The 19,164-nt window shown below is 49.0% G+C and overlaps 1 protein-coding gene across 1 annotated transcript in view; it reads left to right on the top strand.

Annotated features, from left to right (window-relative positions):
• Positions 1 to 19,164, top strand: part of KPNA7 (karyopherin subunit alpha 7) — a 26,954-nt gene that overhangs the window by 412 nt on the left and 7,378 nt on the right. The window contains exons 2-7 of the mRNA XM_045284507.1: positions 4,627 to 4,715; positions 7,253 to 7,381; positions 11,871 to 11,953; positions 12,284 to 12,552; positions 14,688 to 14,770; positions 17,807 to 18,070. Of these exons, the coding sequence (XP_045140442.1) occupies positions 4,650 to 4,715; positions 7,253 to 7,381; positions 11,871 to 11,953; positions 12,284 to 12,552; positions 14,688 to 14,770; positions 17,807 to 18,070 (894 nt within the window). The 5' untranslated portion in view covers positions 4,627 to 4,649. The remainder of the gene's footprint in view (positions 1 to 4,626; positions 4,716 to 7,252; positions 7,382 to 11,870; positions 11,954 to 12,283; positions 12,553 to 14,687; positions 14,771 to 17,806; positions 18,071 to 19,164) is intronic.

Here is a 19,164-nt window from a genome sequence, read left to right as displayed (position 1 = left end):
CTTTTGCTGCTGCCTGCTCTCCAGGCCTGGCCGGCAGGGAGGCACTCGCTGTGGGCTCCAAGTCCACTGGGAAGTCTGGAGTGGCCGGTGAATCCTGTGCGTGCTGGTCAAGCCCACGTCTTTGGTTTCCTTCGAGTCGCCTCTGACTCCCGGTGACCCTTGTGCAGCAGGAGGACACGTTGGCGGGTCCTGCACCGTCTTCATGAGCACTGGCGGACTTGTGTCCTCCGAGATGGTGGCCGTTGTCCCCTACCATCATGGAACGGTCCCTCCTTTTCCCTGACCTCTCCTTAACCAAACAGGTTGTCCTTCTGACCAGGTAAGTGAAGCCCTACCTGGAGCCAAAGAATGCCAAGACGTGGGCTCGCCCCTCTCTGTGGCTCCAGCCTCTGTCCCCGCCCGTTTCCGATAACTGGCCACCTTGCAGGCTGCACATACCTTGGGCAGCAGCTGATCCCTCAAGATTTACCTTCCGAGTGAACAAGCTTCATTCACTCCAACCCGCTGTCTGGTTTTGACTTAAAAAACCAAAACAAAGCTCATTTCATTTAAGGAGGTGGCAGCTCTTGATGTCGGCCTAAACCTGATAACATGGGGAGGTGGCCAAGGTACGTGCTGCCAAGCACTGGTTCTCTCAGTCCCCGTCTATCAGCCGCATGTTGGTGTGTGTCAGGGACTTCGGGCCACCCAGAGGGTCCTGTGAGTGTGTATAGGTTCACTTGGAGGATAAGGAGTAAGGTTTATTGGGAAAAATCAAACCAAACTCACTGCCATTGAGTCAGTGACCCTCTAGGACAGGGTAGAACTGCCCCTGTGGGTTTCTGAGACCATCACACTTTACAGGAGGAGAAAAGCTAGTGCTGTAGAAAACCCGAGGAGTGCCTGGTGGTTTCAAACTGCTGACCTTGTAATTAGCAGCCCAATGGGTAACCACTTTGTCGCCAGGACCCTCGAGGTTATTGAAAGCCGCAACGACAACAAACCAGTTACCAACGAGTCAACGCTGACTCATGATGACTCTCTCAGAGTAGAACTGTGCTATGCAGGGTCCCCCAGGGCTGGTTTCTCAGAAGAGATGGCCAGGATCTTTTCTGCCAAGGCACTAACACCCACCCAGCAGCTGCGTGCCCTCATGGTACACCCCTACCCCACCTTCCAAGGATTCTATGGGTAGTTTGCTCTCAATCTAGTTTTGAGGCATTTACATGGTTAAAGCCACCAGTGGGTGACTTTGAAATGAGACTATTGTCTTAGAGAAGCCCATTCTTGAATGATGGCCCTTGTCTTCATTTCAAACCGTTCTCGGGTCACGAACGATGTTCCTAAGAAAGACTTAGCGTGAGCAGGAGAAGCCCAGGAAAACCAGAAATGGTGTGGAATGCCCCCGTCAGAGGAGCTGACTCAGCCTGTCATAAGACTTGGAAGTCACCAGTGTCCCCTCGCCCAACAGGAACGAAAGGGAAAGAGTGGCCATGGGGGTTGGGGTGAGCAGAAGCCTGGTCAAGTCCCTTGAGCATCTTGAAGCCACCTGATGCCCCAGGGAGGGTGTCTCATGGTCTGACCCTCCTGTGGGTTGGTCCTGCTGGGAGGAAGGGGACTTGGGCAAAGGCTGCTGCTTCAGTCTCAAATGGTGATGTCTAAGGAGTTTGGACTTCCCTGGTATAATCGGTCCCTTTATAACCTATTGTTTGGCTGAACCTGGAGTCACAGGGGATGAGTCCCATTCCAGACCTGGATGGTGACTAAGGACTGTGGTCTTGGGGGTTCCACCAGTCTGTCTGGTCATGGTTCTCTGGCCTGGAGATCGCCCCTCAACAGACTCCTCCCCCTCTTCCTCTACTTCTGCTGGAAGTAGAGCTGGCTCCAGCGTGAGCTTCGATGGACCTGATCTCAAACATGAGATTGTCTAAAGCAAATTTCTGTGACATGCCCTTTCTGGTACAGAGGCAAGTTACTGGAGGACTTAAGGGTGTCACTTGGGGCCTCCTGAGTGCCTCATCTTGTGTGGACATGACTTTATTAATACACTGGTTGGGAACATCATTGATGTTGATTGAGACCATTGTGGCACACTCTGCCCACTTATGATACATAGCACTGGGATTGGTCAATCCAGAAAAGGATTTACAGACGGGTTGTTGGCTATTCTTGCCCAAGCTCCCAAGGGCATTAGCCCATTAAAGCAAGGGCTGACGCTCTGCTTCTACTTTGAGAGTCAGCTGACATGTTTTCCTGCAGCTCGTCTTGCTGTGGATACCTGGAGGTCCTTTGACTGAAGACCTTGTTCGTGTCACATTTGCTACTGCTCTGACACGATTATGCTAATGCTCTACCTCAGCCTCCTGGTCCCTTGCTAGTTCTTTGTTGTTCTGTCCCTGATATGGGGCCACATAGCGGTTACACATTGGGCTAAACACAAGGCCACAGTTGGAAACCACCACCACTCTGAGAGCATCTTAACCCTGTAAGAATTAGTCTCAGAAATCCGGAGGCCCAGTCTTCCCTGTCCTATAGTGCTATGAGTCGGCATTGACTCGATGGCAGGGAGTATGGTTTGGTTTGGAGATGATCAAAACTTGGTCATAATCTTCCTGCTCTCACAGAGTACGTCTCTTTTATTAAGATATCAGTTTTGGATCTAAACTCACTCATGAACTTCAAGTTGTCTACGCCAAACCTACTGCCACCAAGTGGATTCTGACCACAGTGACCAGATAGGGTTTCCGAAGCTCTAAATCTTTACAGGAGCCGAGGAACTCCTCTTTCTCCTGAGGTGGGTTTGAACCACTGACCTTGTGGTTAATAGTCCAACCCAACCCAACTGTGCCACCAGGGCTCCTTAAGTTTTCTACGCAGACCAAGAAAACCAAACTCGCTGACACTGAGTTGCTTCAACTCATAACGTCCCCATAGGACATAGGATAATGGCCCCTGTGGGTTTTTGAGAGTAAACATTGTTACGGAAACAGAAAGCTCCATCTTTCTTCCAGGGAGTGGCTGGGGGACTAGAAATGTTGACCTTATGCTTACCAGCTCAAAGCCACCCCTCCCATTGAAATTGATACTGTCTAAATGAATCTTCCTTGTCAAAATTCTTTCCAGCTGTTATCTCCTCACAGCTAGTCAATTGACCTTTTCATCCACTTCTCACCTTTCTACACCACAACCTGAACTTCCTGTATTCTTGGAAGCAGGTGGGTGTTCATTGGATGTTTGTAAGGAATGCCATTCCCTGCTGCCTTGTATAAGGTTCACCTGACCTGATTTGAATAACCACCTTGAACTGAGGGCCAGCTTCCTCCACCACCTTCTCACCACTCCCCTCCTTCAGCAAGTATTTGAGTACCTCCTCTCTGCTGCACATTGTAACTGGGCTAGGGACCCATACCGAAGAGACACACAGTCCATTGTCCTTGGGAATGGGGGGAGAAGATGGACAAACAAGAGTGGGCAGTGGTCAGTGCTATACAGAACAGGAAACAGGTCAACTGAGAAAAGGTGTAGTAAACAGTTGTGACAGACTAACTCATGGTGAGTCAGGTTAGAACTGTGCTCCGCATCATTTTCAGTGGCTGATTTTTTTTTTTTCAAAACTAGACCAGTAGGCCTTTCTTTTAAAGTGCCTCTGGGTAGACTTGAACCTCCAACCTTTGGGGGTGATTCAAGGACTCCTAGAGTCTTAGATGCAGAAGCTTTGTAGAGATGGCTTCTGAGATGAAAATGCATGGCAGGGCGCCAACTTGCAGAGATTTGAGCAGAATATCTCCTGTGGGAGGGACAGCCTGTCCTCAGAGCTTCAGAGGAGGGTAAGCTTGGTATACGGGGCAGGGATGGTGGGTGTGTGTCTCAAGAAGCTCACGGACAGATGAAACTAAAAGTTAATGAACTTTTTGGACGTGATCCCAGAAAGCTAGAAGGTCTGCAACCAATGGTCAAGAAAATAGTTGAGGGCAATGAGGTGGACTGGGGGCCACCTCCTCCCTTCCCTTCTCTTCTCTTCCCTTCTCTTCTCTTCTCTTCTCTTCAGCTTGGTGGGCAGCCAGGAGAGGGTTTGGAAATAGGGGAGGTATGGGATCAGATTATTTTCTTTAAACCATTACATGGGTGCTGTGTGGAGCATGGACTGGGACAAGGCAGGGTGACCAGCTGGGAGGTGATGACAATGGGGTAGGTGAATGATCATGGGTGCGTGGGTCAGGGTAGAGGCAGCCTACCAAGAATCAAGAAGGATAGACTCACCGGGACTGTTCTGACCAAATGTGCTGGTGGGTTGGGTGTGGGAAGACTGAGACGTTTTCCTAATGCAGCTTGGCTGGGCTCCTCACCCTCCTCCATATATTCTCTCTACAGAATTCCATGGGCACCACCATCTGAAAGGACTCTGGGCTCTCTTCCCAGGCCCATCCTAGCTGTCAAGGCCCGGTTCAAGCCAGGCTGCCTCTGGTTTCACTTACTTAATGCTACACCCCAGGGCTGGTCCCCTGGGGCTCATTGCCGGTAGAGCTGGTAAGGTGATGCCCACAGACTCTCCTCAAGATTGCTCTGTGAGATCTTTAAGGGTTCAGAAATCAGATGTCTTTATTGTATTAACTCACACTTAAAAAAGAATGTTTCTCTGACCTACAGGTGATTTACTCCTTCCAGTCAATATGGCCGCTTTAGAAGCTCCACAAGAGAGGCTGAGGAAATTTAAATACCGAGGCAAAGATGCATCCGTGAGTACGAAGCACTGCCTCTAGGAAAGGCAAGTGCAGTAGAAAGCGCCGGGTAGAAACACATCCAACACTGGGGGGAGAGGTGGGAAAACTGAGCAAAAAGTTCACTGTCGATAGGTACCTAGGGTGCTCAGAACACTGCTTTCCACTTTCCTGCCTTCTGAAGCATCCACGATGAAGTACTAGGGTGGGGAGGAACAAAGTCCTCTGGCCAACTCTGTCCTCGAGTCAAAGACTCACAACTCCAGAAATCACTACAGTTGCCATGAGATCTTGAAACGGCTTAACTTACAGAGCTTCAGTATCTCCATCCCAAAACGGCCTTTTTCTCTCTCTGGATTTGGTATGTAGATGTTTGGCTGTAATTGATCATACTAAGGACTCTGGCCAAGGAGCTAAAGGGTTGGGGATACAGGTGTGGCCATCAAGCATTAGTGCAGCCTTGCAGAAGCAAGACTTGGGACTGGTGTGTACAGCCCCGCTCTCCTCACTGCTGGGGGAATGGCAGGACTCGGGCAGAATGGATGTGGATGTCTAACCTCCTTGTGGGCTCGGGCTCTCTGTCCTGCATCTGTGAAGTTGAGTCGAGGTTTTGCAGGAGGATGGCTATCGCTTGGAACTCTGAAGGGCTCTTGAGAAGGAGGGAAGTCCAAGGTCACAGTAGCCTGGTCAGGACAGTGTCAGAAGCTGCATCACCCCTACTGCCATTCATTCTTGTAAGCTTGGCTCTCTGGCTTCTAAGACCATCGCAGAGTAAAGGGAACATGCTGGAAGGAAGGAATTGACCTGACAGTGGGAAGAGCCAACCAGATGGAGGGTTAGAAACCAGAGGTCCATCCCCTCTGTATTAGAGGCTCCCTCGGTAAAGAAGCAGCAGGGCCACTGGCTGGGGTCGGCCTCACAGATGTTGCTGCCTTGTCATCTACAGGCTGACCTCTGAGAGATGGTGGGTCCAGTCTCAGACCATTGTGATAAACTCATACAATAAGGTGTGATTGGGTTTCTTCTTTAGCTAAAAGTTAGGTATATTATGACAAATGCAACAGCATTATGAAAAACAAAACAAACAACAAACAGTGAAATAGTTCGAGGATTACCAAAATGGAAGGTAGAGACAGGAAGTGAGTGCATCCTGTTGGGAAAAACTGGTGCCTTGTCTGACTCCAGGTTGCCACAAACCTTAAATTGATTTAAAAAAAACAACAACACCCAGTATTGCAATATTTGTCAAGCTCAATAAAATGAGGTCTGCACGTAATGCCATCTTGACTCTCACCAAGAAAGCATTGAATAGTGTTCTGCAGCTTGTTTCAGGAATGGATATGCCTATACCGATTCCTTACAAGTGATACTTGGAACAGTAGTGATTCTGTGGTAGAATGCTCCCCTTCCACGGGGGAGACGAGACCTGGGTTCAATTCCCGACCAGTGTCCCCTCCTCCACAGCCACCACCCTAGACGTATCAGCGGTGGTTTTCAGACAGTTATTCGGCTGAGAAGAATCCCTAGTGGTGTACTGGCTTACCTACTGCAATGCTAACAATGAGATCAGAGTTCAAAGCCACCAGCGCTTCCAAGGGAGAAAGATGAGATTTTCTACTCCCATAAAGATATAGTTTTGGAAACCCACAGGAGCAGTTCTACTCTGTCCTATAGGGCCACCATAAGTGGGGATTGACTCCATGACAGGGAGGGAGGGGCTTGTGGAGCCGCCATATCATCAATACTTAAATCTTCCACCTAAACCCTATCTATCCAAAAGGGTTACGACGTCATTCCCTAAGAGTTCTCACGACCAGGAAGTCTGTCCGCTGCTGGTTCATATAAGCAAAGTGTTTGGATCATGAGATCCCTGGATTTGGTGTCCAAGTGCAGCTCGTGGGACTGGATGAAGGCTTGAGAGACCTATTGACCAACGTCCCCAGGGCATATAGGGATTGAGCCATCTATCAGTTGTCCCCAGTCCATCTATCTACCCACATTTAGGAGGTCCAGGTGTCAGCAATGCTCTAGAATAGGTTCTCAAACTTGGCCAATTCCGCTTCTTCAGAAACAAACAAAAAACACAGCACCTCCCTTGAAATTAAAAACTCTTGTCCTATAGGCCATCATCCAAGATCAAATGTAGGTATCTGATGTGGCAGCTCTTCTGATCGTTCCAGCATCTCCTGGGGGGGTGATATCACCGACTTTGAGAAACAATGGTCTACAAGATCCGGGTCCCACCACAAGCTGGGAGGCAGCGGACTGCTTTGTTCACGTGCCCTCAAAGCAGAGACACTTGTGGCGTGTGTGCATGCTCATCTTGGGCTGAGGGAGCAAGTAGGGATATTTTTCCAGATGTGGTATAGAAAGAGCCGAGAACGTAAGTAAGGCAGATTAGCTAGCGGCATGCCTTCCAGCCTGTTGCAGTTATAAAGATAAATGCGGTGCCTTCAGGCTAGTTCACAGGACTGAACCGGTAACACACACACACACCCCGCCCCACCCCCTACCACCACCCCTGTCTTTAAGCGCTCATGTTCTTTCCTGCCCAGGCAAGGCGGCAACAGCGGATCGAGGTCAGCATAGAGCTCCGGAAGGCCAAGAAGGACGAACATACCTTAAAGAGAAGGAACATCACAGATGCCTTCTCCAAGCCGTCTTCTAAGGATGTGGTAGAAGGGGTGCGTCCTGGTGCTGTGGGCGGAGAGGCCATGTGCAAAGCACACCCTTAGCCCACGTGGCTGCTTGAATGTGTTCTGTAGACTTAGAAGCTGACAGGCTCTAGGGTAGGGTTCACTCCAGAGAGGAAGGGAGCTCCTGAGTAGTGGGCTCAGCTGCTGACGGAAAGGGTGGCGTTTGAGTCTGCCTGGAGGCACTTAGAAAGGAAAGACTGGCAACCTCCTCCTGAAAACTCATCCATGGACAACCCGATGGCGCACAGTTCTCACCTGGTGCCCATAGGCCCGGTGAAGGAAAGGAGCGGTGAGAGAGGGTGGTTAGCGTGAGAGTAACCATTTATACATAGAGGAAAAACTTCAATTTTTCTCTATTGAGCCGACAGCTTAGCTGAACTTGTTAATTAGCTCACTCTTTTGGGGTCGGTGGGAGGGAGATGGTCAGGGAGAGGGGAGGATTTTCTATAGTCAGTCCTTAGAATTTTCTGTATTCAAGATTCACTAAGTCCCTGAGTCATGAACTTCAGACTTGTAGCCAACTCGTATTTGCCCCTCAAAGTGATTGTAAATTTGCCTTCACTTGTAAACAATTGAACCAACCCCTCTCACTGCCACTTAGTGGATTCTGACTCATTACATCCCTACAGGGCAGAGTAGAACCACCCCTTTGGTTTCTGAGGCTATCAATATGTTCGGAGCAGACAGCTTCGTCTTTCTCCTGAGGGGCAACTGGTGTAGTTGAACGACTGACCTTGTGGTTGACCACCCAGCGTGTAACCCACTGTACCACCAGGACTCCTCGAACCAACCCTCCAAACCCAACCCACTGCCATCATGTAGATCTTGCCTCCCTCAACCCTATAGGGCGGAGTAGAATTACCCCTGTGGGTTTCCAGGGCTGTAAATCTTTACTGGAGCAGACAGCCTCATCTTTCTCTCACGGAGCAGCTGGCGCGTTCGAACTACTGACCTTGTGGTTAGTAGCCTAACATATAAATCCACCTCTACATTACCAGAGCTGCTTTTTGTTTGTTTGTTTTTAACCAGAGCTCTTTGAACCAACCCTGTTGGCAACAATTTCATCATCATCACCTTCACTTGCTGCATGAGCAGTGTTTAACTCATGAAAAGGGCTTCTAAACTTTCCACTAAGGTGAAGCCTGGCTAATAAGAACTATATGCACCTGTTCTAACTTCCAAGGGAACTTATCTAAATAAGAGCTATATGCACCTGTTCTAACTTACCTCCAAGGGAACTGATCTCCTTCAAGACCCACAGACTGTATCTGCAAATAGACTTCTACTTCTTTTCAAATATGCGTTATTGTAGTGACTTTTATAAAACGTTTGCCTAATTGCTCTCTGTAGAACCTCTCGTGAAACATTGACTAGAAGTGATAAGAATGAGGATTCTTGTCTTGATCCTGACTTTAGGGAGAAAGCTCTGTCTTTTTCTTATCAAGTGTGGGTTTCCCATCCTTGCCTGTTATCAGGTAGAGGGTCTTCTTAGAGTATCTTTATCAAGAAAGGCTGCTGGGTTTTGTTGAATATTTTTTTTTCTACATCAACCGAGATGATCATATGAGAATTTTTCTTTATTGAATTACTATGGTTTATTATATTGATTTTTCACATGTTGCAACAACCTTACCTTTCTGGGAGATTGCAGACCCTTTGTACCATAGAAGGGCACACTATCTGGCCCTGCGTCATCCTCACAATTGTGATGTTTGAGCCCGTGGTTGCAGCCACTCTGTCCATCCATCTTGTTGAGGGTCTTCCTCTTTTTTGATGACCTCCCAACTTTACCAAGCACGATGTCCTTCTCCAGGGACTGGTCTCTCCTGATAACATGTCCAAAGTCCATGAGATGAAGTCTTGTGATTCTCATTTCTAAGGGACATTCTGGCTGTACTTCTTCCAAGATAGATTTGTTTGTTCTTCTGGGAGTCCCTAGTACTTTTCAGTATTATTTCGCCAACATACATGTATATTTGAGGGGACTTTAAAACATTCTTGGGGAATTCCATTATCTTTCAATTCCCTTGGTCATGATGTAAAGTCCTTTTTTAGGGGGCAGGGAGGAGCATGGGTGTGGCTAGGTTTGGTTTGCTAGTCTTTGGAGGATTTTTTTCATTAGCATTCATCAGAGATCTCAGCCCATAGCTTTCTTGTGATGCCTTAGTCTGGTTTGGGTACCAGGACAATGCTGCCATCATACAACAAGTTGAGAACTATTTCCTTTCTCTTTCTGGAGAGTTTGTGAAGGATTGGTGCTAACTGTCCTTCCAAAGTTTGGGGGAGGTGGGTGGAAACGACACTAGTTAAGTCATCTGAACCAGGGCTTTTCTTTAATCATGTAAATATTTTAAGTATTTTAAAAATTAACAAATCTCTTTAACAGTGTGCCAATAACTCAATGTCCTCTTCTTGAGTCAATTTTGGTAGTTTGTGTTTCTAGGCATTTGCCCATTTTATCTGTTGTCTAACTTGTTGACATGCAATTGTACCCTTACAATGCTTTTTGTCTCTGTAAAGTCAATAGTAACATTCCCACCTTCATGCCTGTTGTTAGTCATTTAAGTCTTCTCTCTTCTCCACCCCCACCTTGGGCATTCTAACTCAGTGTTTATCAATTTCATTTCTCCTATCAAATAATCAGCTTTTGGCTTTATTGATTTTTCTCTATCCCCTTGATTGTTTAATTCAAGAAGCCCCGGTGACCCTGCCGGGTAAGTGTGGGTCTGTTAACTGCCAAGGTCAGCTGTTCAAAACCACGGCCTCCGGAACAGTATGCAAGGTAGTTGTAAGCTGAAATAGCCTCCGTAGCAGTGGTGTGTGTGTTTGAATCGTTATAGAAGCAGACTACCATCTCTTTCTCCTGCAGGGTGGCTGATGGGTTTGAACCCCTAACTTTCAGTGAGCAGCCCAGGGCTTAACATTGTGCTACCAGAATTTCTCTTTCTTTTTGTTTTTATTGATCATTTCATTGGGGGCTCATACAGTTATTATAACAAACCATAAGTCAATTACATCAAGTGAACTTGCACAGATGCTGCCACCATCATTTTCAAAACATTTTCTTTCTACTTGAGCCCTTTGATATCAGCTCCTTTATTCCCTCCCTCCCTCACCCCTACCATCCTTGTGAACCCTTAATAAATTTTATATATATATATATATTTCATATCTTACACTGTCCCATGTCTCCCTCCTCCCACAGTTCTGTTATTCATCCCCCTCAAGGGGGGTTATATGGCCCTCATTGTTAATCAGTTCCCCTTTTCCGCCTGCCCCCTTCCTTTCCATAACCACATGGAATCATGTTTCTGAGGGATTTATCCTGGATTTCATACATTGAAAGCTCTTATCTATACCAATGTACATACGCCAGTCTAGCAGGATTTGGGCGGTTGAACTGGGGCCACGATAGTGGGGGGAGGAAGGTTAAAGAACCAGAGGAATGTTGAGTGTTTCCTCGGTGCTCTACCTGGATGAGTTAGGGTGAGTCACCAAGGGTTTCCCTTTAGTCAAGCCAGAAGGTGGTTATTCTAGAAGAAGGCTGGTTCTCCATAAAAGCAGGAAGTTTGGGGACGTCTCAAGTTGTCCTAACCAACCCCTTCTCCAGCTCCCTTGTAGCTTCGAAAACCAAGACCCCTGACAATTACTGGAAAGAGCAGATTTGGGGTTTGGATGCCTTCAAAACCCAACAGAGGGCTCCAGTCTTCATGAGAGCCTCATCTTGTATTCCAAGGAGCAGCTGGTGGGTTTGAGCTGTTCTTTCAGGGGGCAGTTTAATGCCCAGCCCTGGGCAACCCTGCAGGGCAGTTCTACTCTGTCCTACAGAGTCAGTGTGAATCGGAGATGAGTCGATCACAGTGGTCTTTTGTTCGTTGTTTTGTTTTGGTTGAATAAACCAGATAACTGCATGTGTTTGCTTAATTTCTAGAATTCCAAAAAAGTTGATTCTGACCACTTTTGCTAGTTCATTCTGCTACTTTAATGTCTGTGAGCGTGTTTTCACTGCAAACCTTTAATGCGAGATACTGGTGACCCAAGGCAAGAAGCCCTGGTGGCATACTGGGTTACTGACCATAGGTGGTTGGCTGCTAACCACAGGTGAGTAGTTCAAACCCATAGTTGTCACATAGGAGGAAAATGAGGCTTCCTTTTTCTTTACAACCTCAGAAACCCACAGGGCAGCTCTGCCCTGTTCTTCAGGGTAGCCATGAGTCAGAATCAACCTAATAGCAGTGAGTTTTGGGGTGGGGTGGGGAAGGGAGTAGGGGAAGAAGTGGGGGGGCGGTATGGTTGATAAGAATTATCCCTCCGTCAGGGTCCTGGGGGACCACCCACATCCTTCCTTCTGCTGGCATGGCCCAGAAAGCGGCCTCCTGTCCAAGCCAGCCTGGTTCTAATCAGATGGATGGCTAGACAAGATGACCTTTGCTGCGGCTTCGGGCTGAGTCTCTGACCTGAATGTCTTTCCTTACAGACCGGGCCCAACCTGGATGAAATAGTCCATGGGATGAATAGCCCAGACCCGGTCCTATGTTTCTGGGCCACCCAGACGGCCAGGTATCACCAGACATCCCCCTGCTGTTTGCTGGGTTGGAGCTAGAAATGAGCTCGTGGCACAATGGTCCCCTCCCGAAGTGAGATTCAATTGCTACTCTACACTGTCCTTAAAATATGCAGCGGGTTGTCGGAGATGAATTGCCTCCTTTAGATTGGCCTCTACTCAAAGCCCTGCTGGTAGACCGTACCTGCAGGGGGAGGGGCAAGTGCTGGGGAGCTGAGCAGCCGGCGGTCCCACTGGGTGGTTAGGAAGGCCAAGAGCATCCACGGGTGAGGCTTGCACTGTGTGCCGGCATGCGGCCAGCTGGCCAATTCTTTTCCCTTGCCCAGGAAACTGCTGTCCCAGGAGAGAAACCCACCCCTGAAGGTGATCGTGGAAGCGGGACTGGTCCCCCGGCTGGTGGACTTTTTGAAGTGTTTCCTTTACCCTCATCTACAGTTCGAAGCAGCCTGGGCGCTGACCAACATCGCCTCAGGGCCCTCGGAGCTAACCCAGGCTGTCGTGGACGCGGGTGCCATCCAGCCCCTGATGGAGCTCCTGTCTTCCCCCAATGTGTGTGTGTGTGAACAGGCAGTGTGGGCCCTGGGTAATATAGCAGGTGAGCCTCTCCCATCTCGAGCAGGCTGTGGGAAGTGGTCCCAGCAGGCAGCCGGTATGGGCACTCTTTGAGCATGTATGGAATATTCTGGAACCTTGGCCAGTAGCTGTTTGCTGTTAGCGCCATTGGGTTGGAGCCAACCACGGTGATCTTGCGTCTGAGGGACTGATGGAAACGTGACCTGGTCCTGAGCCGTCCTCACCGTGGTTGGTATGTTTGGACCCACTGGACGGTGCTTATGTCAATCCGATGCCTTGAAGGTCTCACTCATTTCTGCAGACCCTCTCCTTCACATCCTTCAGACCCTCTCCTTCACATCCTTTCCTAAGGACTGGCCTCCCAGGATAAAAACTGAGAAATGCCATGGGGGAAGGTACAGCAAGTCGTTTTCAAAATGGGGAGCCACATTGAGTCCAAAGGTCAAGTGATGGGGCATAACGCTGAAGCTCCAAGCTTCTGGGGCCATGTGCCAATACGAGAGTCCAAATGGCCGGGTAGGGGAAGCATTGGCTGGGTGGAGGTGACCTCAAGATCAGCGGTTCAAACACAACAGCCGATCAGAGGGAGAAAGTTGAGGCTGTCGGCTCACATAAAGATGTAGAGTCTCAGAAACTTTAAGAAACTGTTCAATTCTGTCCTAAGGGGTCAAGTGAGGTAAGATCGGCTGGAAGGCAGTGGGTTGGGTTGGGTTTGGAAGGGCTTGATAGGAAGCCTAGGGTGGGGAGAACAGTTTGTGTTGGCCATGGGGGTGAACAAAAGCCCCGACAAGCTGTCTCCTAGCTGACAGCCAGGAGAACTCTGTGGGGTTCTATTCTACTCCATCGTATGTGGGGGTGCTAGGAATCGGCATCCACTCAACAGCACTGGGTTTGGTTTGGGTTCTTGGCTCCAGAGACGAGAGAAGGCTTTGGCCCATGCAAGGTAGGCATTTGGGACAAGCTCTGGCATCACCCAGGCCTCTCAAGAGAATTCGACGTCTGCTGAGCTGAATGGAAAGTTGCCAAGGGAATGTACTTTCAAGTGTTACTCTAAGCTAAAGTCTCCCCCTGAGAACTCAATTCGATGAGCGTCATCATGAACTTGGGGGCTCGAGTTCCTCTCGGCTCCAGCAAAGTCGGAGCAGAGGAAGGAATGCTACAGGACTGCTCCCCACCCCATGCTACCCCACCCTGACTTGATTCCTGATGAAAGCAAATGCAAACACTCCCTGAGGAAACATACTCGTGACTTTGCTGAATTCTGATCAGCCAGACATTGGCAACTTCAAACTCGGGAAAAGAACACCTCCTCACAACAGTGCGAGTGGGAACACATGGTGTGACCAGGCCCCCACGGACTTGAGAAGGTAGAATTGACAGCTTCCGAATACAAACTCGGTCTGCTTTTTGTAGGCTCATGGGACAGAAAGTGCCTCTCACAGAGACTTTTTGCCTCTAGTTTGGCCATGGGGCCCATGGGGGACGGGCAAGACTGGGCAGACGGCCAGAGTCTGATTGGTCGCCGAGGCTAAATGGCAGACAGCTGATCGCCAACACCTATTGATTTCCCCCATTTTGCTCTGAACTGCATTTGGAACTTGCTGCCCCATACGGCAGGCTTCTGGGAAGACCGCTTTGTCTTCCGGAGAGCTATGCTGTGAAATCCAGTTAGCCTTTATAGTCTTCTACTCCCTGGGCCTTTGTATGTCCATACCTCCTCAAACCCCATAGCTGTTTCATGGATCCTGACTGGTAGCAACCCTGTAGGACAGCAGAACTGCCACTAGAGTCTCTAAGGAGGTGGCCTTTATGGAAAAATGAAGTCACATTTTTCTCCCACAGGTAGGTTTGAACCGCTGACCTTTCAGTTAGCAGTCACATGTTTTCATGATGTTCCACCAGGTCTCCTTTTTAGGTCCATAATGTCTGCTTATAGTAGCAGCTGCAGCTGTGTGACAACTCTGCTGCTTATGTCAAGCTTGACCAGCCAGTCAATTCCTTGGAGACTCAAGGTCTAGAACCTGGCTATTCCATCAACTTGCCAAATCTTGGAAGGAGTACAGGCCTCTAATCCACTAGGCAGACCTTTTAAAAAAGCCCCAGCCCCAGGGCTCGCTCTTTTCTCTCTCTGAATGCCATGCTCTGATCTATCTACAGGTGACAACACAGAGTTCAGAGACATCGTTATCTCAAGCAACATTATCCCACATCTACTAGCCCTGGCTTCAACAACCATACCAGTGAGTTTCTTTCTCAGCCTAGTCTCATGACATGTTCTCAAGGTTGGGAAATGTGGGGTCGTCAGCTCGGTCCCGAGTCAATGCTCATTTTAGGGGTGATTGGCCACCTGCAGAAGTAGATGGCTGAGTTCTCCACTCAAGAGCAAAGGTGGATATAATGGCATTGTTGGTTCTGTTCGTGGGTGACAGGGTCTAGGTTGGGAGGTTAGAGGCAAAGTTGGTTAATGTGACCATCAGAGAGGACTCTCTGGGTCAGGAGGGAAATTCGTGTTTGATTGATTTCCAACACAAAGGAAGAGAGGGTAGCTTTCAAAAGCCAAGAGGATCCGAAGGAAAGAGAGAGAGCGCTAATGAGCACGTGAATAGCTGTTCCCTTGGAAAAATGCATGACCTAACCAGAAGGTGATACTACTTCCCACCTGCTAAAGATAGTGCTCAACTGAAGAAAAAAACAACAGACGTAGGTGAAGCCATAGAAGTGGTGCTGGCTGGTGAGAAGGTAGAATGATGCAGCCGCCACAGAGATAGTTCTTCACAAAGCTCCACGTAGAAGGACCACGTGAGCCAGCAGTTCCACTTTCAAGTATGTCCCCTCCCAGTGGAAGAGAGGAGCTCCAGGACACACCTGTACATCAGTGTGTGTAGCAGGCCCTCTCACAGTAGCCAAAAGGTAGGGAGCCACCCAAGTGTCCATCAACAGAAGCAAAAAATGGTTTGTGTAAATACAATGGTGGAATACTATTATCCCACCGGAAGAAAGAACTGCATGCTGATACGTGTGATGACAGAGATCAGCCTTGAAGGTGTGATGCTGACAGAAATCCGTCAGAGACAAATGACAGGCGCTGCATGGCTCGGCTGATAGGAATGACCTGTTCTTGTGGGCTACTGTGGAACCTGAACCCCAGTGGATGGTCTGGGTGGTACATGGGGTTTTTTTGCCAGAGGGTTTTCTATGAGATGCCACCCCACCCAGCAGCTCTGTGGCAGATGCAGAGGGCGGTCTGCTTCAGTAAAGATGGCGGCCAAGAAAGCCCCAGGGAGCAGTTTGACTCTTATGCGTGGAGTCTTGCCATGGACTCTCTAGAACGGGCCAACTTATTGAGACAAAGTAGATTCGAGGTTCCCAGAGGGAAGGGAGATGGACAGTTACCGCTTACTGGATATCAAGGGGGCGGATGAAAAGTTGTGAAAGTAGATCTCGGCGATTATACAATACAATGATTAATGCCACTGAAATGCACATGTACAGAAGTTACAATGGGATGCTTGTTATGTGTATTTACACACACACACACACACACACACACACACACACACACAGCGTTAGCCTTCTGGGAGAGAGTTGGTGCAGGCACCACCCTGGTGGCAGCAATGGGCAGCCCTTGGAAGATCTCAAGCCAGGAAGTGATGGAGTCTGATCCCTCAAGGAAGACCCTTCTGGCTGCTTAGTGTAGGATTACTGAAGAATGTGGTCAAACACAGGGCTCCCTGAGATGTTGAGGTGCTAGACGTGGTAAACCCCAAATCCAACTAGGTTGCTGTTGGGTTGATTTCAACTCCTGATGACTCTTAAGTGACAGAGTTGACCTGCCCCATCGGATTTCCCAGGCAGCCATCTTTACAGAAATGGACTGCCACATCTTCTCCTCTGAGCGACTGGTGGGTTCAAACCACGGAACTTTCGGTTAGCAGCTGAGCACTTATCCACTATGCTGCCGTGGCTCTCATGGAGACATTAAAGGAGACAGAAAGAAGTAAGGATGCTCAGAGGTGTCAGGTTAGGCCCATTAGATGATTGTCCTCTTATAGAAACGAGGAGAGAGAGTGAGAGGGAGGAATCAGAGCTTCAGTTGCAGACGCCAAAGTGCCAGACGTTGGAGGCGGCCTTGCAGCTAGGCCAGGCAGAGGCATCGGTAGTTGTAGGCGAGTGTGTGCCCTTCTCATCATCCTGTTGGACAAGGGGCAGACGTCAGCAAACCTAATGCAGCTGGCTTGTTTTCATTAACGAAGTTTGCTTGGTGGATGGCCAGACCCATTCATTCACATGTCGGCTGTAGCTGTTTGGGGCTACGGCCTGGCAGAGAAGAATGGTTGCAGCAGGAACTGTAAGGCCGGCAAAGCTGAAAATGACTGTTACCCTGTTCCTTGACAGAAAAGGCTTCCCAGCCCCTAGCCTAGGCTGGAAGGAGAGCTGGGACCAGATCCTGGGCCTGTATCATTCAGAGAGCAGCCCGCTTGTGGAGCAGACTGAGAGGGACGAACCCATTTGTCGATAGAAAACCAGAGGGTTTGGTGTCAAGGATGCCAAAAAGAGCTTTTCCCCAAGGGAATGGCTGGCTATGAAATACAGCCAATTTGAGGACAGTAACTTTAGGACTGAAAAGCAGCCGTTGGCCTTGGAGACTGAAGAGGAACTACAAAGAAAGAGGGACAGAAGCCAGCCTGGACTGGGCTGGAGGACAAAAGGGAAGCTGCGAGGTGGCAGCGAAGAGAGACAACATCTTTGAGGACAGACTAGGAAAAGCAGGAGTGGGCTGATGGCTGGAGAGGGGCGAGGGAAGAATCTCGGTTGAAGATGGTAGGAAGGGTTTTCATGTGGGTGGAGGCTGTCTCCAGAGGAAGAGTTAAGCTTGGGGCGTGGTCGTGAAAGGCAGGAGGAGGGGTGGGCTCCAGAAGTGGAGTGAAAAGACTACTTGAAGAGAAAGGTGATTATGACGCGATGGTAGAATGCTGGATTGTGGGAAGGTCCGCTAACTCCTGCTTGATCTTGACCAAATTAGGTTGTCAATTGAACGGTGTGGGGAAAGATGCTTTGGAGACTATAAGCGGACCTCCATTTAACATTGGAGTGTGAAATTTAATATTTGCCCTGTGTCCCTAGTTCATCTCATTACCTAGAACAAGATTCCATTTGAAGCTCAAAAGCTTTGGTTCGTGTCAGTCAATGATATAGATCCGAGATGGCAAAGAAACATTGCTGCTAGTATTTTCTTTCTTGTGCCCTGGACGCTGGGAGCAATCTCTTTGTTACAGATCACGTTTCTGCGGAACATTGCGTGGACCCTTTCCAACCTGTGCCGGAACAAGGACCCCTACCCTTGTGAAGAGGCAGTGAAGGAAATGCTGCCTGCCCTCTTAAACCTCCTGCAACACGATGACGTCGAGGTTCTCTCGGATGCCTGCTGGGCCCTGTCCTACCTCACCGATGGCTGCCAGGAGCGCATTGACCAAGTGGTTGCCGCAGGAGTTCTGCCCAGGATGGTGGAGCTCATGAAAAGCTCAGAACTCCGTATCATGGTAAATATCGCCCCAAGTCCCGTCTGTCTCTGAGAACCTTCAGCCTAGAGTCTGGGAGTCCTATTCATTTAGCACATTCTGTTCTCTATGCCCCATCTGTCCACCCCACCCAGACCTTCCACGGTCAGCTCTAGTCCTTTCATCAGCAGAAAGCTTGCCATCTGCAACACACCAGTCTTTGTCATTCCTGAGCCAAAGACTGGAACCAATGCTGATTTAACATCTGGTGGATATCAAGTACCCAACAGCTCTGCCGGAGGAAGACCGGGAGACTTGCTCCCGTAAAGGTGGTGGTTGCTGCTGTTGTTGGGGGCCCTGGATTTGGTTCGAATGCACAGCGCACAGTGTAGCGAGCCTACGTACAACCGATGAACCTGGGCCGATGACAACCTAGATAAACTCATGGGGGCAGTTGCACTCTTTCCCGAGGGCTCATTAAGACTTGAAATCAACTCAATAGCACTTAGCAACACCACGGATTATTCTTAGGTTAGTATGTCAAGGGTGACTGGTGGGTAGTGCTGGGTTTGGGACGTAGAGGAGTGGGAAGAGACTATCTGTAAGGAGCTGTCTACTCCCGGGGTCTGAAGCCTAGTTGAAGCTGTTATAACAGGACTATGATTGGTCTATACCACTACTTTGACCCCTCATTTGAATAGCTGGCAGGTAGCACAATAGGCTAGGAAAATTCTAGAACTGTTGATGGGCTGTGCTGGGACTGACAGCTAGCCATTATAATGCAGACAAACCAATGTCGATCCATAGCCAGTCCTTGTGGGGAGTAGTAGCTGCCTTGAAACTAATTGTAGACTCATTGGCGGGGGTGGGGGTCATCCAGTGTTATTGTAAGGGGATTTGTAAACACACCAAGACATGCCACTGGGACCCCATGGTTCAATTGTTAGATGCCATCCAGTCAGTTCTACCTCATAGTAGCCCCTTGGACAATAGAATGGAACTCTGCCTAGTGCCATGCCCTCCTCACAAGTGTTGTTTCCATGGGTGCTTGGGGCTGTCATCTCCACAGAAACAACATCAGTAGCTCTTCCTTCCACGGTGTCATTGGATAGACACACACACCCCCACACACCCCC

Source organism: Echinops telfairi, unplaced genomic scaffold, assembly GCF_000313985.2.
Source record: "Echinops telfairi isolate 266 unplaced genomic scaffold, ASM31398v2 ScPeMD7_5;HRSCAF=22, whole genome shotgun sequence".
In the NCBI taxonomy this organism is placed as follows: domain Eukaryota; kingdom Metazoa; phylum Chordata; class Mammalia; order Afrosoricida; family Tenrecidae; genus Echinops; species Echinops telfairi.
This window is presented reverse-complemented; position numbering and strand designations above follow the sequence as displayed.